This window comes from Thalassophryne amazonica, chromosome 6 (assembly GCF_902500255.1).
Source record: "Thalassophryne amazonica chromosome 6, fThaAma1.1, whole genome shotgun sequence".
NCBI classification, from domain to species: domain Eukaryota; kingdom Metazoa; phylum Chordata; class Actinopteri; order Batrachoidiformes; family Batrachoididae; genus Thalassophryne; species Thalassophryne amazonica.
Window position 1 is genome coordinate 59784138 of NC_047108.1, and position 18156 is coordinate 59802293.

Below are 18156 nucleotides of genomic sequence, written 5' to 3' on the forward strand. Positions count from 1 at the left end.
GTGAATGTGGCAAAGGTGTAGCAGAAAGCTGTCATGACACACAAGCCCATAGCATCCTCATAAAAATGCCAAGCTCCCCCATAGCACCTGCAGAAAAAAATCTCTGCAGCCGCCACTGCTGTAATTAGAATGGGTTAAATGCAGAGGATAAATTTAATTGTATGTAGATACAAAGGCATTTCTTCTTCTCTAAGCTGACTATGAACCTTGCAAATAATTTTGTTTTAAATGGTTTGCAGTTGGGGCTTGGTTATAAACAGTCCAATATGCATAAAAATGCCTGGAAATTTGAGTGGCACTTCTGGATTTGTGCAACTGCTTTCCACAATTCTTGAAGTGTTACACAGTAGCAGAGTTACCGTATGGTCGTAGTCCTAATGAATGCAGAACACATACACCACTGACCTGATGAAGGCTTACAAATCATTGGAGGTGTACTTCTGTCTCAGGCTGGGTAGATGATCAACTGCATTTTCAGGGAAACGGAAAAGTTAACTAATGGGTACACTGTAACAAATTGCTGTAAATGAACAGTCAAATTCTAACAGTAACATAGTGTTTTCTATTAAAACTGTAATATACTGTAGGAAGCAATGCATCCTGGGCAATATTTATGGGCAGCTTGCTGTTTCCAATAAAATACTGCAATATACTGTAAATAGTGTTGAATTCTGGAAGTGATCTTTGAATAAACGGGAGAGGCAGTAAAAATACTGTTGCATGCAGGACACACGGAAGAGTGCAGAGGCCAACTGGACTTTCTTCAACTGATTTTGGATCCATCTCAATCCTACATTTCGGACACAGTGAGTTGATTTAAATACCTTCATACATCTGTCTGGTGTTGTCTGCTTATAATCGTACCACTCATCAGTGCGCTTGATGAAGCTCTATCATGAATGGTGTAGCATAGCTTAATGTAACGCAACTCTACAACTGGTTAATTTGGTTTTAATAGTAATATGAGTTGCCTGAGTTGGGTGATATTAACCACACGAGGCTGCTTAAATTGCTTGGCTCTTTCTTTCATGTTCACTGTGCTTATCTGTGTCAATGTTATTCAAGGGTGATTCTTTAACTACGGGCACTATTGGCCTTGTAAATGTAATTTCCACCACACCATTGCCTTACAACATAAAGCACCTTGGGGCAACTGTTTGTTGTGATTTGGCGCTATATACATGTGCTCTGATGTCACTGTTTATGTCATGTCCCGGCCGTTTCCAGGCTTCAGCCCATATGGCCCTTCTTCATTTAGTTCTGTTCCTTTGGCATCAGCCTCGTTTTATTAATTACCTTTTTCTTCATGTGGGTTTTTTTTCCATGTTCTGATTTTTGCTTTGTCACCTTCTTCCTTTGTTACTTTTCACCTCAGTTATGTTTTAGTCTTGTTTTGTTATTGCCTCTTTATTCACGTTTATTCAATGTTCTCATTGCTTTGTCACTTTCTTTCTTTGTTACTTTACAGCTATGTTTTAGTTCCATTCTAGTTTATTCACAGTCTGTTTTTATGTTTCAGCATTTAGTGTTTGTTTGCTTATGTTACTGTTCTCTCTTCTGTTGAGTATTTGGGTATTTCTGGTTTTGGTTTTCAGTTTTGTTTTCTTGTAGTTTCTTCTGTCTGTTCTAAGTAGGTTTATTGTATTATTTCCCATGATTCACTTATCACGTTCTTGTATGCTTTTCAGTTTTGATCAAGTTAGAGTGGTGTTCATGGTTTTCTGTGTACTATCTTTTATTGTCATGTTTGTATCTGATCACCTTTCTCTTGCTCCTGCTTGTCAGTCTCTCATTGTTTCCACAGTCTTTTCCGGATCACTGCACTCTCAGTTCCGCACCTGCACTTTGTCCTCTCAGTCAGCCACGCCCCTTCATCTGTCATTCTCTTGCCCATTTGTCACCGCCCTTCTGCATCATTGGCCTCTTAGCTGTCACCTGACCACGCCCCCCTTTCCAGGCCTTTCCTCCTCCATGTGCACCTCATTTCCTGATTAACACCTGTCCCTATTTAACCTGCGTCTGTTCACTTCTTCCCCGCTCGTTCGTTGATTCACTCACGTACCAGCCTCTTGTTTGGTTCTTGTTTTGCCAAGCCTTGTTTTTGGACTCTGTTTTGTGTTCTGGATCCTGTTTTTTGCCTCTGCTCTGACATACCTGTTTGCTCATGTTTTGACCTTGCTTGTTCTTTGGACCACGTCTTCAGCTTAATCCTTGTCAAGTACTTTTGCTCCGTGGACTGCCTTGCTGTTATCGCTCCCAAGCCTGAATAAACCACCCTTTAAGTATATTTCCTTTTGTCGAGCCTGCATTTGTGTCCTGCCCTCGTCCAGTCCTGACAGTTTATCTCCATAGAAACTACACAAACAATCTTTCATACAAACTGTTTAAAGGGACATTACAGTGTTGTGGTGGAAATTACAGCAATAGTGTGGGACAACTACATTTTGTTTAAAAAAATCACAACAGTTGTATGACACTGAATACCCCAATTATGTTTTGATTATTTTACTGATATTTTATTCAGAGATATTTTAAAACATTAGAAAAAACGTTTCTTTACCATTCATTTTTATCATTGAAGATCAAAAGTCTGGGTGTGGGACAAGCACAAAATGGCAATATTTGCATATAATGATGCTGAAAAAAGGTGAAAAAGTCATCATAGACTACTAGAACAAATTTCTTAACACACTTTCATTGTAAAGATAACTATAAAAGTGTGAAATTTCCCCTTTTTTCTGTTTTTCATACAATATGATCAAAGGACATAATAAGTGCCCGTAGTCTAAGAATCACCCTCAAACACCATGTTAAACTGTGTGAACATTAACGCTGTTAATATACGATGGTACGGAGAAGACGTTTGGGGTTATATGCTAATCATTTATTGTCTGATGTTGCCATCAGGGTGTGAGAATTGCTGTGAAAAATACTAGCTAACTCATGCTTACAGTGCAGTAGGCCTATCTGTTAAACTTTTCTGCTAAAGAATTTTTTTAGTGTTGAACTGAGTTATATGAAACACAGAGCTAAATTGTTTGTGTTTTATGTATTGGCAGCTTTTATTGTTGTTGGATCATTAACCAGAGGGGCATCTCTTCTCATTCTGAGCTTCTCACAGACCTTAATGTGCTGCGTCTCCTGGAACTTGCTGCTGCTGTACAATCTCCATTGCTCCCAGCAAATGTATATATTTACTTATTTCTAATCCAGGTAAACGAACTGCAATAGTTTTGTTAAAGCTGTTTTACTGTGATGTACACTGGACTTACACTACATAGGCTACTGCATATTGTATCCCACTTATGTACATAGTCTTTGCCTAGTTCTCATTCTCTGCCTAACCATTTGTGTATGCCTTCCATTTGCACAGTTTACTTTGCCCTACTTTACACAATTCTGTTATCACTGCTGCTGTGACACTGTAAATTTCCCCATGTTTAATAAAAGAATAACTTATCTTTTATACTTACAGGTGTGGTCCAAATTACTGATCAGACCTGAATTTTAATTGTGAGAACTAAAGGTAGAAGTATTAAGAGAGATTTAATTTAATAATACTTTGTTTCAAGTTTATTCTAATTCATTTCAAAGATTAAACATTCCATTTGAAATTGTGATTCAGATTCAGTTTGAATGCAAGTTAAACAATAGAAATTCAAATGAGTCATGCAGTTGGTGAAATTAAGTAATTCAAATTATTCAAATTCAGTTTCTATGCTGTAGGTCTGCACATAAAAAGTGCCAATTGATACAGTGGCAGCTGCAGATCTATTTTGTTGTTTGTTTGTTTTTCTTCTTTTGATTATTTAGTTGTGGGCTCAGAGGAAAAAAATCCCAACATGCATTTTAAAGTAAATTTCAGTTGGCTGTTACACTCATAGATGAGATCTGCTTCACGCTGTGGTCTCCAGCGTGAAACACAGAAACGATGAGCCTGTTGTTGGACAACCTGCTGTGTGTTACCACTTTATCAATAATGTGTAACAACATCTGCCCAAGCATTGTAAACACACTGCTGGTATCATATTTTATTACCACTGTTACCAACTGACGTCACTCACATGATGTCACAGAAGCTTAAAATCATCAGTTTCCAGGAAGGCTCACTGTTTCTAACCGTGACAAACCAGCGTGTGAAAATCACATTCTAATCCGATTACATTTTTTACACAAATCTGATTGGTTAATCGTGTGAGATTTAAGACCATAAAATATTGCATAAATGGTGGAAAATATTAAAATCGTTTCACATTTAATGTATTAGTCTGCGCCCTGACCGCAAAGGTTAATAACGAGTTAATGAGTTGTTATATTGACCTCTGTGGACCACGCACGCACATTGCTCAGCGTGGCGCTCTCATTGGAGCTAGTGGCACATGTGAGAGTATGCTGCGCGCGCTGCTACGCAGATGTAAATAATTGCGCTGTTACCTGAGAGCGACAGAAAGTAGTGCAGCGAGGATGATGCTGAACTGCGTGGATTTATGGATTGAACTGGATTGACTGATGGATTTACCGTGGATTTAACTCAGTGCAGCTGACGAAATGGAGAAATCTGTGGGTCTGCTCACAGAATTTCCAGTTTGGCATGAAGACGCTGCTGCATGGTAAGCTTTGATGAGCCGGCCACGCCCTTTTACAGCGATTCACCAACCGAATTACACAAAAATAAATTGTGCAAACATTGGAATTGAATTAGAATGGGGAAAAACCCTCTTGTGTCTGATGATTTGCGGATGTTAAAGTGTCCCTGCCACGCCATGATGTTTTTACATATTCTTGAAGAATAAAAAAAGCTTTTCCACATGTTGTCTTTGTTTTTTACCATAAAATTACACTGAACAAGGATTTAGATATTTCCTTACCTATCTGAGAATTTGTATTTACTGCCCCCGAGTTGACCTACTCTATCGCTGCGACGGATGTGACGCCATGCGAGTAAATGTGTCGAACCAAGGCTCTGTTTACCAATACGGCAGACATGGACAGCGAAGGCATAGTGAGTGATTATAGCGTAGATGTAAGTGACATATCAATTGTTTTTGAAGAAGATGAGGAAGTGTCTGATGAACAAAGCGACGGTGAAAATAATGAAGGGCTCCAACTGTATATGTTCGAGCCGTATGCAACAGAAGACGAGGATGAAGCGCAGCTGTCAGGGGATGACAACAACAATGAAGCCGCTTATAAAACAGAATGGTTTGTTCACTCACCACCTTTTCTTATAAATGTTCATTTTTTCCTGGCACAGTGTGTTTGTGTATGAAAAAAACTTATTTCAGCAGTACACCGTGCTTAAATTCAGGAGTTTGTTCTAAAATCACTGAAAATAAAGTTTCTGTACATTCTGTATATATTTAATCATTTATAAGTCAGTTTCTTGTGATTGCTAATTCTTCACATTTTATTCAAAGCAAATGATTGCAAATCTTTATCTGAAAAGCTGTAGACCCACATGGGATGGGGCAAAAGATTTCTAAATAAAAGATGGTGATGGAAAAGTACTCCTTATTTTGAATACAACACAAGCTGGTAGTGGCACCCTTCTGTGCCTTCCAAAGTGTCCCCAGCACAACCGCACAAATTGCCAATATGCGACATGACGATACTTTCTGCAACAAAAAAATAGCATGGATTGATGTTCAAAACAACATTTCATTCTTTTTATATTTGAATATTTTTTACTTTTTTCTATAAACCATGTAAATTAAACATTCTATTTCCTGTGCTTACTCGTACTGTGGAGCATCATGTAGGCATAGTGTGCCACTCTGAGGACATCTGCATCCAAACACACAATCGAGAAATTAGCCAGCTGTGTGACACATTGAGATTTTCGCCACCACGTTGCATCTCTGCCAAGACTGCAGAAATTTCCCTGCAACAGCGAGACTCAATCACGAGTGGCATCAGCTGACTGTGTTCACATGAGCACCTGAAAAAAAAAAAAACAGAACATTGACATTTTTGTGTTTTCCATAAATGTACAGAAACTTTATTTTCAGTGATTTTAGAACAGACTCCTGAATTTAAGCACGCTGTGCTGCTGAAATAATTTTATCATACACGAACACACCGTACCTGGAATAAATGATCATTTATAAGAAAAGGTGGTGAGTGAACAAACCATTCTGTGTTTTATAAGTGGCTTTGTTGTTGTTGCTGTCATCCCCTGACAGCTGCGCTTCATCCTCGTCTTCTGTTGCAATCAGATATATGGTTGGAGCCCCTCATTATTTTCACCGTCGCATCATTCATCAGAAACTTCCTCATCTTCTTCAAAAACAATCGATATGTCACTTAATTCTTCGCTATAATCACTCACTATGCCTTCGCTGTCCGTGTCTGCCATATTGGTAAACAGAGCCTCGCTTCGATACATTTACTCGCATGACGTCACATCCGTCGCAGCGAAAAAGTAGGTCAACTCGGAGGCGGTAAATACAAATTCCCAGATGGGTAACGAAATGTCTAAATCCTTGTTCAGTGTAATTTTATGGTAAAAAACAAAGACAACATGTGGAAAAAGCTTTTTTTATTCTTCAAGCATATGTAAAAATGTCATGGTGTGGCAGGGACACTTTAATGCTGGATTATGGTCGCAAATGGACTTTTACCAACTCTGTTAATGTGTCGTCATTAAAACGTCTTTTTACCATCTCCGCTAACGCGTAGCTGGTAAAAGTCAATTTGCGACTGCAAAATCCAGCATTAACATCCGCATATCATCAGACACAAGGGGGTTATTTCCTAAGTGTTTGAGCACATGGTTTGATGATGTAACATGCAGGGTTGTACCATGTGATGTCATGTGCAAAAACATATGTAGCATGCCTGTAGTACATTTAGCACAACCTTAGTGCTTCTGCCCGGTGATGTCACTGCGTGTAAGAGAAAGTGACAGGTTCCACAGAAAAGCAAGGGAGTACCAAAATATGTCAAAGTTTGTGACAGCATAAAAGTACTCAGCATTTTTCAATCTGTGATGCACTTAGTATAAGCAAATCAGAAACATCCCAGTGACTGATGTACAGAGGGAAACGAACTTGCTCTATCTGAAAACGAAGCTTCTGAGCTGCTGTTTGAATGTGATGGCTTTGATTTACAGAGAGAAGACGACCTGCTTCACCCCGAAACTCTTAACTTTGTGATGGAAAAAAGAAATTTTCATAAATCCCACCATGGATAAAATAAGACAACAGTCCAGTGATGGAATATCCCGGTTCATCACGGACACCCTCCTGCCTTGGAAGGTTTTCCGAGATATGGTATAAGGTTTCAAAACATGACCTTCTGGCATGACATATCTCTGAAAGTGAGAAGAGAGTTGAAGAAACACTCACTCAGAGACATAAAATACTAACATGATGATACTTATTACAAGACAAGGTGAAAAAATGTGTTATTTTTAAATAGAAATTGTGAAAAACGTTTTCGACAATGAAGACTAAAACCCTTTGCATCAAAATGACCACTAATTAACTTTCTGTTGATCTAGTGATTAAGTTTTAGAAGCACATACACACTGATTCCCTATTCACTGTCTAACAGAGCAGCTTGCTGTCATGCAGAACTTTAAAATGCAGGCTTATTAAAGGTTTGAACTTTGTGTTGAACATCTGGGTCACTGCAGCCCACGTGATGAGAATGTGGTCAGGCCAGACAAGTCATTCTTTGTTTCATTCTCTCTCACACATATTTCCAAAGCAGCTCCAGGAATACACTGACCTGCACACACAAATGATGATGAAAGCAGGCAATAAATGCATTCCCATCTATATCAGACTGAAGGTGGTTTGCGTGCATGAGCGCGCGCACACACGCACACACTCACTGACACACACTGTATTAAAGGACATGCCTCATGTTTTTTTTAACATCCCAGTTAGTAAGACAGCATAAAAGTACTCATGATTGTAAGTGTCTCTGCACACATGTGCTAATAATTAGTGATCTCTGATGTATTTTATTCCTCTCACTCTGAGCTTTAGCAGGTGCATGTCCCGAAAACGTTTCACTCGGCAGTTCTCGGCATTTTTCAGTGTGTGACGCACTTAGCATAAGCAAAACAGAAACATCCCAATGACTGACAGACAGACAAACGAACCTGCTCCATCCAAAACAAAGCTTCTGAGCTGCTGAGGAGATGACCCGCTTCACCCCGTAACTCCTAACTTTTTCAGTGTGTCAGATTTTGGAGCCTAAAGTGTGGTGACACGCTGTTTGTTATTGAAGCTGTGGACATCTGGCACTGGTTTTAACAGACTGCCTGGACACGGAGATGGAGTTGTTACACTGGAAAAAAGTCAGAATACATTATTTCCAGGAGTTCATGGATGTTATTTTACACGTGCGCTTCTTTGATCGCGTGAAGTTTACATTTGGAAATTAATCGATAACACGACAGTGAGTCTGGCATGCTCAGGATTGTATCCTCATTTGTGGTTTGTGGCTAAATTTAATTTTTTTTTACTTTGAGTGTAAATTTGGAGTTGTGTATGTGTGCTGCAAAGCTCGCTATGTGTATGTGTGGGTACGTGCACACGCTGTGCTGCTGACGAGATGCTCGTTCTCCCATGGCAGCAGATGTATTTTTTTTAGATTTTATTGATAACAACACTCATAATTAATCATGCACAAAGCTAAACCTGGAGCAGAGAAGGTTATTGACAAGCTGTGTTTATGACTCATGGAAGCACAGGTGCACATCAACCTTCTTGGAGCTGCAGCTTTTACTGTGACTGCAGCAAAATTAACAGCTATCACTTAAAAACGAGTCATCATAACACGACATCACACTTATATCAACTTTGGAATGAATCTGTGCCTCCGTTTGTAATGTTATCAGCTGCATTCCATTGAACTGCACGCTGGGACACTGTCGGAACCACTCGAGAACTCATGCGTACTCACAAGTACTTTGTTTTCGGATGTTTCCATAGCTGTATGTTGTGAATGGCGTGTACTTTGAAACTGGTCACGGAAGTGCACAAAGTAATCTCAGTGGATCATCAGATGGTCACAAACAGCCTAAATCTTAATTGTTATGATTTTGGTGTGACATGTCCTTTAAAAATATAATGCAATGCTAAAATACCCTCAGCTGTATGAGCATTGTCTTTATAAATTGCAGTTGTTTAACTGGTATCCCAGTGCAAAGTATACATTTATTGTTAGTGGAAACTGGGGCACAGTGAATCACAGGGAACAGTGAATCAGTAGTTACATCTGCAAAACTACATATATATTTGCAGCAGTTATGCCATATCTTTATGCATAAAGACATCCCCCTTATAAATAAGTGCTGTGTTTTTGGATACATTAAGGGTAAAACTGGCAAGTGAAGTCAGTTTTTTCCTATCAAAAGTCAATTTTGTGGATGTCAATGTCTTTGTATTTATTTCTCACAACAGAGGTGGCCCAAAAATTTGTTATTAGTTAGAAGACTGCCGTCCAACTGATGAGCATGTGTTATGTCTTCTCCAGACTATCAGCTATTTGATAACATGACTCGTGTGTCACATGCACACGGGGCACAGTGAATCAGGGAACAGTGAATCACTCTAGAAAGTGGTTTACTAAGCCCCACTGGTATCAAGTGGATGACAAATATTACTTGTTGAAGCTTATACATTTATTTTTCCATGAATTTTTCTATTATTTGTGTATATAAACAGTTGTTTTCACATTTGAACAGAAATTATGACAGTTGTATTTATAATAGATTCTAAAGGACTTATATCACTATATAAGACACTCACACTTTACATAGCTGGTGTGCTGGATTATAGTTTATATATGAATGTTAGAGATTTTGTATACATGTTATCACTGTTAAACGTTTGTACATTTGCCTTCTTTCTCATGAGAACGGTGTTGTGCTGTTTTGCACTTCACCCTGAGAACGTACGTGTTATTCAACCTTGTTTAGCTTTGTCTTCTTTCTCATGAGAACGGAGATGTGCTGTTTTGCACCTGTCTTAATGCAATCCTGAGAATTCAATTTTGTTTTGACGTTTGTGATGTGGTGTTTAGTGTGAAGGAGTGTGGAAGACAGGACACTTCAGGCAGATGCAGAACAGCTGATACCTGCAACAGACGAACGAGATGTGCTGACCTGAAGTGTTCTTCCTTACAGCTGCACTTATTGACGTATGCGTTTATGTTATGGGAAGAAACTTGTCTTGCGTCATTACCCCCACCCTTAGGACAAGTTTCTTGTTTATGTGATGAGGGCGTCTCTTAATAAAAAGAGCGGAAAAGCAGGCCAGACTTTGGTGTAGCCTTGGTGTACAGCCTGGCCGCACTCCGCGCGTAATATTTGATTTTCTGTCTCACTGGTGTTTCTTGACTCTGTTTGTCTTGTTAAAGGTTTTAAAAATGTTTGGAGGAGAAAATACCCAACAATGCATCAGCATATATTTAATAATTTTGAAGAAATCTTTATAATCATATCTTTTTCATTATATTCTAAGTTGATTCACTGTGCCCCATGAATTAGTGTCCGGGGCATAGTGAATCAAAAATTTTAAAATCAGTTTTAAACACCTGTAAATTACACTTGGGGAGACATAAATAACACAGCCTTAGAAACAATAACTTGCTGTATTAAATCCACAATAGAATGACCTAAACCTATGCATAATGTGTTTATGCTGCCACAAAACAACATTTCATTTTCCAACCTGTATTGCCACCACACTAACGTCCGTGAAATGTCTTCTAAGGTGTTATCGGGTTCCAAAAACAGTGTTTTCAGGTGTAAAAGTGTTTATTTCTTGCCAGCTTTTTTATAACATATGACAAAAGAGGTTATATTTACACACAAACAAAACGGAGTTTACAGCTAGCTAGACCAGCCACTGGTGTCACAGTGGCGCTCTACTCTGACTGGCTGTCACTCCCTCCCCTCAAAAAAACAAATAAAAAGAACAGAATGAAACACAGTGTGACTTTTGAACCTCTTAAAATAGATCAAGGTTAGCCATCTTTGAACTTGTCCAAGGTCTGTGGTTCAAGATTGTTCCCTGTGAATCTGAAGACTCTGGCAGTAATAGGACTGGACCTATGCTGAGCACAGACAGATGGACAGATGAACGCAAAGTCTCCACAATACCCTATGGCCATATTTGATGGCCATAGGGTATTGAAAGAAATGCAGCCAATGTAATCCTTCTGTGGAAAGCAGAACCTTTTATGTATGTAACAAACCATGATGAAAAATACACTCAACAAAAATATAAACACAACACTTTTGGTTTTGCTCCCATTTTGTATGAGATGAACTCAAAGATCTAAAACTTTTTCCAAATATACAATATCACCATTTCCCTCAATTATTGTTCACAAACCAGTCTAAATCTGTGATAGTGAGCACTTCTCCTTTGCTGAGATAATCCATCCCACCTCACAGGTGTGCCATATCAAGATGCTGATTAGACACCATGATTAGTGCACAGGTGTGCCTTAGACTGTCCACAATAAAAGGCCACTCTGAAAGGTGCAGTTTTGTTTTATTGGGGTGGATACCAGTCAGTATCTGGTGTGACCACCATTTGCCTCATGCAGTGCAACACATCTCCTTCGCATAGAGTTGATCAGGTTGTCAATTGTGGCCTGTGGAATGTTGGTCCACTCCTCTTCAATGGCTGTGCAAAGTTGCTGGATATTGGCAGGAACTGGTACACGCTGTCGTATACGCCGGTCCAGAGCATCCCAAACATGCTCAATGGGTGACATGTCCGGTGAGTATGCCGACCATGCAAGAACTGGGACACTTTCAGCTTCCAAGAATTGTGTACAGATCCTTGCAACATGGGGCCGTGCATTATCCTGCTGCAACATGAGGTGATGTTCTTGGATGTTGGCACAACAATGGGCCTCAGGATCTCGTCACGGTATCTCTGTGCATTCAAAATGCCATCAATAAAATGCACCTGTGTTCTTCGTCCATAACAGACGCCTGCCCATACCATAACCCCACCGCCACCATGGGCCACTCGATCCACAACACTGACATCAGAAAACCGCTCACCCACACGACGCCACACGCTGTCTGCCATTTGCCCTGGACAGTGTGAACCGGGATTCATCTGTGAAGAGAACACCTCTCCAACGTGCCAAACACCAGCAAATGTGAGCATTTGCCCACTCAAGTCGGTTACAACGACGAACTGGAGTGAGGTCGAGACCCCGATGAGGACGACGAGCATGCAGATGAGCTTCCCTGAGACGGTTTCTGACAGTTTGTGCAGAAATTCTTTGGTTATGCAAATCGATTGTTTCAGCAGCTGTCCGAGTGGCTGGTCTCAGACGATCTTTGAGGTGAACATGCTGGATGTGGAGGTCCTGGGCTGGTGTGGTTACACGTGGTCTGCGGTTGTGAGGCTGGTTGGATGTACTGCTAAATTCTCTGAAACGCCTTTGGAGACGGCTTATGGTAGAGAAATGAACATTCAATATACAAGCAACAGCTCTGGTTGACATTCCTGCTGTCAGCATGCCAATTGCACGCTCCCTTATATCTTGCGACATCTGTGGCATTGTGCTGTGTGATAAAACTGCACCTTTCAGAGTGGCCTTTTATTGTGGGCAGTCTAAGGCACACCTGTGCACTAATCATGGTGTCTAATCAGCATCTTGATATGGCACACCTGTGAGGTGGGATGGATTATCTCAGCAAAGGAGAAGTGCTCACTATTACAGATTTAGACTGGTTTGTGAACAATATTTGAGGGAAATGGTGATATTGTGTATGTGGAAAAAGTTTTAGGTCTTTGAGTTCATCTCATACAAAATGGGAGCAAAACCAAAAGTGTTGCATTTATATTTTTGTTGAGTGTAATAAACAGACTGGGTGGAAAAATGCAATAGCACTCTTAATTGTGAAGTTCCATCTTTTTAAACACTTGTTTTAATATCAGGTGTTTTTTTTTTAACCTACGGTTGTCAGTTTCTGAAGAAAATTTGCTTTTTGAGACTTGGAAACTGAAGGGAGCAGGCTCTCAAACATGAACCTTTATTTTATTAGATACAATTATGTCATTTAATATCTCAGACAGTACATAAAGGTCTCTGGGAGAACACAGTGCTTTTGGGTAACAATAAGCAGACCTACCAAATGCAACAGGACCCAAACTGAAGGATGATGAAAAACAAAGTTATCTGGAAAGTTTTTTTGTTTTTTTTTTGTGGAGATGATAAAGATTGCCACAGTCACATAAATTTTCAATGTTTCAGATCATACTTAAAACATTTAAACAAACGTTAATGTCACGTGATGCTTTTGAGTTACTTCACACTGGAAAAAAACAGCAACATACTTTCATGCAAGAATACAATACTATAAATAAATAATATCACAAGAAGCAGCTGTGGGAAATGTGCTGCTAATATTTTCAACCCAGCAGTGACGCTGATGGTGTGACATTTATTGAGATATTGACCTTTGAGTTATTTCAGCATGTCAGTCATTAGACAAAAATAGATGTTGCATTTTTAATTTCAATATATTCTCTAATTTAGTTTTAATTAATTGGTCAACAGATTCTTCTACAAATGCTTGCTGGTGTTGTTCATATTTGATGCTTATTTCACAAAGTTGTTCCCAAAGTCTGTGGTGTTCCAAACTGTCTTTTTAATATGCCAGCTATAGGCAATATTCACATTACCATCTGAACTGACCTGAATCTTATTTTTCGCTCTGTATGCTACAAAGATCAGCAATCCATCCATTCATTTTCGAAAAGTGCTTATTCTGGTTAAAGGTCATGGGAAGGCGGTGAGTGTGAGTGTGAGTGTGTGTGTGTGTGTGTGTGGGGGGGGGGGGGGGGGGGGGGTGACAACATGCTTTGGGCATGCCACCAGTTTATCGAAAGGTCAACACATACAGAAAGACAAACTCATTCACACTTACACTCACACCCGGAGGGAACCCACACAAGCACACAAAAACCTGACACAGTAAGGACCAGCTTGAATGGGACCTTCTCAGTGTGAGGCAACAGAGTTAACCACTAAGACACCGTGCTGCCCATGCTACACACACTGGGGATAACATTTTCTAAAAGTGCCCTAAGCTTAAGCTACTTTGAGAAAAATAGACTTACAACTGAACCAAGGTCGTTTTAGCTCTCGATGTTTGGAAAATGAGCGATCTTTGTGTAAATTGGATATATCTTAAAAACAGATTCAGGCTATTTGCATTCTTACATTACATCTGGACAGACTACATCCATATTTGCAAGTGACCTGTACCTGATACAACTGTCTACCTCAATACAATACAGGTTTGATCTGTAAAAACAAATAAACAAACAAACCCCAGAACCACAGTTTCAGATCACTTGAGCCAGTAATGTGAATGTGTTTAATTCATATTATTCTGAATGTGGTGCATTATTCCAGAAGTAAAGTCAACAGTTTGCACAGAACTCTCACAGAACATGGCCAGCAATCATAAAAATGTGATTACTTTTAAATAAATAGTTCAAGACACACTGTGAAATCAGCAAATGTAACAAAGATACAGCTCAAGAAAATAAAGGAAAATCTGGGTACACTCTCTCATACTGCCACATAAATATGTCTCTTTTCACAACAAAACATTTTTCCCTTCCCTGGTGTGACATTAACACATCTGTTCAGAGGGACAGAGTTAAAATGGTGACATAATAAGAATTCTGCAGCCTCTTTACTTCTCTACTTGCACACCTCCCATACACAGACAGCCTTCGTTCTCCATGGTTTCATGCTCCTCCGTGCGGATGGCCTGTGTGATTAAATTCAGCTCCTCACACAGAGTCTCGTAGCGGTATGCCACGCGGATGTCAGGAACGTTGGTGCGTCTGATGTCATTGCCCTCCTGTCCCTCCTTGATATATTTGGGCCCAAGCCAGTAGCTCTTTACCTAAAGCAGAAGGTGATGCCACAGTCAAAATAAATTCTCTTTAGGTACCAAATGGCAACATCGGATAATGTCACATTAAAAGAATGTAGGAGGGGAAAATCTTACTTTATGAGAGAATCCACTCATCAGCACACTGTTTCTGGCCAGTTCACACATGTCACAGGAGCTCAGTTTCCACACCTGAGCTGCAATGCTGTACTCCTCCATCAGGGGTTCCTGCCAGGACAAATAATTAAAAACAGCAGTAATTATAATTATTATGATTTTCTTTTCTTTATTTTATTTTATTTGAAAAAATGCCAATGAAAGTGTACATACATTAGACGAGCAGAGCAAAGCTTATAAATTTTCACTCAAACGAAACAATTCTATTCCCAAATCCACCCACCCACCCAAGGTATCACTTTGAAAAATATCATTTGAGTTATACAGTTCACCAAATATAAAATAATAATAATAATAATAAAAGCAGTAATAACATCAGTGACAATAATAAAAACAAAACAATAGGGGGGGAATTAATCAATCAGTAATCAGTCATCAAGAGGTATTTATAGTTCTCTAAAATAGTTCAAAAATGGAGTCTAAACCTCAAAGAATTTCTGTCTCAAACTCTTTAAAGTAAACCTTATTTTTTCTAGTTTCAAGATATACATGGTCTCTCTAATCTAGCTTGTAAAACTAGGTGGTGATTGCCGTTTCCAATCAAATAGGATGCATCTTCTCGCAATGAGAGTGGTGCAAGCAATCACATCATGTGCATGAAGTGGTACATGGCAGGTAGATGGAATAACTCCAAATATAGCACTAATAGGATTCGGGCAAATCTTTTTCCCAAAATTTTTTGAATATGCCTCAAAAATGTTTGACCAAAACATGGAGAGTGCCTTACAGGACCAGAACATATGCATATGATCTGCTGGTTGACCCTTAAAGTGAGGACAAGAGGGGTCTGCCAATTTAGCATTGGTGAGATGAACTTTTAAGACCACTTTCAACTGTATCAGACCATGGCGCACACAAAGTGAAGATCCTGGTATACGCTTAAGAATGGTCTCCCATGTTTCCCCGCTAACTGTCAAGCCCAAGTCAGTTTTCCAATGCCGATGAAGTACGTCAAGTGAGGTGGCAGTAATTATACAAACAGCAGTGGCTTTGATGGCCAACAGACCTAGGCTTTGGAAATGAAAAACAACAATAACAACAAGGTCACTTCATGCTACACACCTGCTCCTAATTTCCATCATGCATATAATAATTTTTTTTTTCAACCATTCAACAATTACTTAAAAAGCCATCACTTGACCCAGCTATCTTAGCTAATTATAGGCCAATCTCCAACCTTCCTTTTCTCTCAAAAATTCTTGAAAGGGTAGTTGTAAAACAGCTAACTGTTCATCTGCAGAGGAATGGTCTATTTGAAGAGTTTCAGTCAGGTTTTAGAATTCATCATAGTACAGAAACAGCATTAGTGAAGGTTACAAATGATCTTATGGCCTCAGACAGTGGACTCATCTCTGTGCTCATCCTGTTAGACCTCAGTGCTGCTTTTGATACTGTTGACCATAAAATTTTATTACAGAGATTAGAGCATGCCATAGGTATTAAAGGCACTGTGCTGCGGTGGTTTGAATCATATTTATCTAATAGATTACAATTTGTTCATGTAAATGGGGAGTCTTCTTCACAGACTAAGGTTAATTATGGAGTTCCACAAGGTTCTGTGCTAGGACCAATTTTATTCACTTTATACATGCTTCCCTTAGGCAGTATTATTAGAAAGCATTGCTTAAATTTTCATTGTTACGCAGATGATACCCAGCTTTATCTATCTATGAAGCCAGAGGACACACACCAATTAGTTAAACTACAGGAATGTCTTATAGACATAAAGACATGGATGACCTCTAATTTCCTGCTTTTAAATTCAGATAAAACTGAAGTTATTGTACAACCCCTGGCAAAAATTATGGAATCACCGGCCTCGGAGGATGTTCATTCAGTTGTTTAATTTTGTAGAAAAAAAGCAGATCACAGACATGACACAAAAATTTTGCAGCCATGACTGTCATGTGACTTCATGCCAGCATTCAAAACTGTATTGATACATGTCTATCAAATTCGAAAATGGCAGCCTACGTGGACAAACACACTGGTCATGAGGTATGTTCTGATATTTTTCATGTTTATTATATTTTGGTAGGACTTACTTTCGTAAAATATTGTTCTTTTAGGATGATTTTATGTATTGTTTAAAAATAATGAATTGCATTTACAAGCTTTGATAATCAGGCATTGCATGTCTGTATCCTGGGGGATACATTGTCCAGATAGAGGTATAAAATAGGAACACTCACTCTCAGATTACTTGGCCCCACAAATCTTAGAAACATGGTGTCTAACCAGATCCTTACTCTGGATGGCATTACCCTGACCTCTAGTAGTACTGTGAGAAATCTTGGAGTCATTTTTGATCAGGATATATCCTTTAATGCGCATATTAAGCAAATATGTAGGACTGCTTTTTTGCATTTGCGCAATATCTCTAAAATTAGAAAGGTCTTGTCTCAGAGTGATGCTGAAAAACTAGTTCATGCATTTATTTCCTCTAGGCTGGACTATTGTAATTCATTATTATCAGGTTGTCCTAAAAGTTCCCTGAAAAGCCTTCAGTTAATTCAAAATGCTGCAGCTAGAGTACTGACGGGGACTAGAAGAAGAGAGCATATTTCACCTATATTGGCCTGTCTTCATTGGCTTCCTGTTAATTCTAGAATAGAATTTAAAATTCTTCTTCTTACTTATAAGGTTTTGAATAATCAGATCCCATCTTATCTTAGGAACCTCATAGCACTATATCACCCCAATAGAGCGCTTCGCTCTCAGACTGCAAGCTTACTTGTAGTTCCTAGGGTTTTTAAGAGTAGAATGGGAGGCAGAGCCTTCAGCTTTCAGGCTCCTCTCCTGTGGAACCAGCTCCAAATTCGGATGAGGGACACAGACACCCTCTCTACTTTTAAGATTAGGCTTAAAACTTTCTTTTTTGCTAAAGCTTATAGTTAGGGCTGGATCAGGTGACCTTGAACCATCCCTTAGTTATGCTGCTATAGACTTAGACTGCTGGGGGGTTCCCATGATGCACTGAGTGTTTCTTTCTCTTTTTGCTCTGTATGCACCACTCTGCATTTAATCAGTGATTGATCTCTGCTCTCTTCCACAGCATGTCTTTTTCCTGGTTCTCTCCC

General features: G+C 39.3%; 1 protein-coding gene across 3 annotated transcripts in view; it reads right to left on the reverse strand.

Annotated features, from left to right (window-relative positions):
• Positions 1 to 14374: 14374 nt before the first annotated feature.
• The window catches only part of ampd2b (adenosine monophosphate deaminase 2b), a 118193-nt gene continuing 114411 nt past the window's right edge, over positions 14375 to 18156 (reverse strand). For all 3 annotated transcript variants that reach the window (XM_034172235.1, XM_034172237.1, XM_034172238.1), the window contains exons 17-18: positions 15017 to 15127; positions 14375 to 14911 (exon numbers count right to left, since the gene is read on the reverse strand). In XM_034172235.1, coding sequence (XP_034028126.1) covers positions 14696 to 14911; positions 15017 to 15127 — 327 coding nt within the window. In that variant the 3' untranslated portion in view covers positions 14375 to 14695. The remainder of the gene's footprint in view (positions 14912 to 15016; positions 15128 to 18156) is intronic.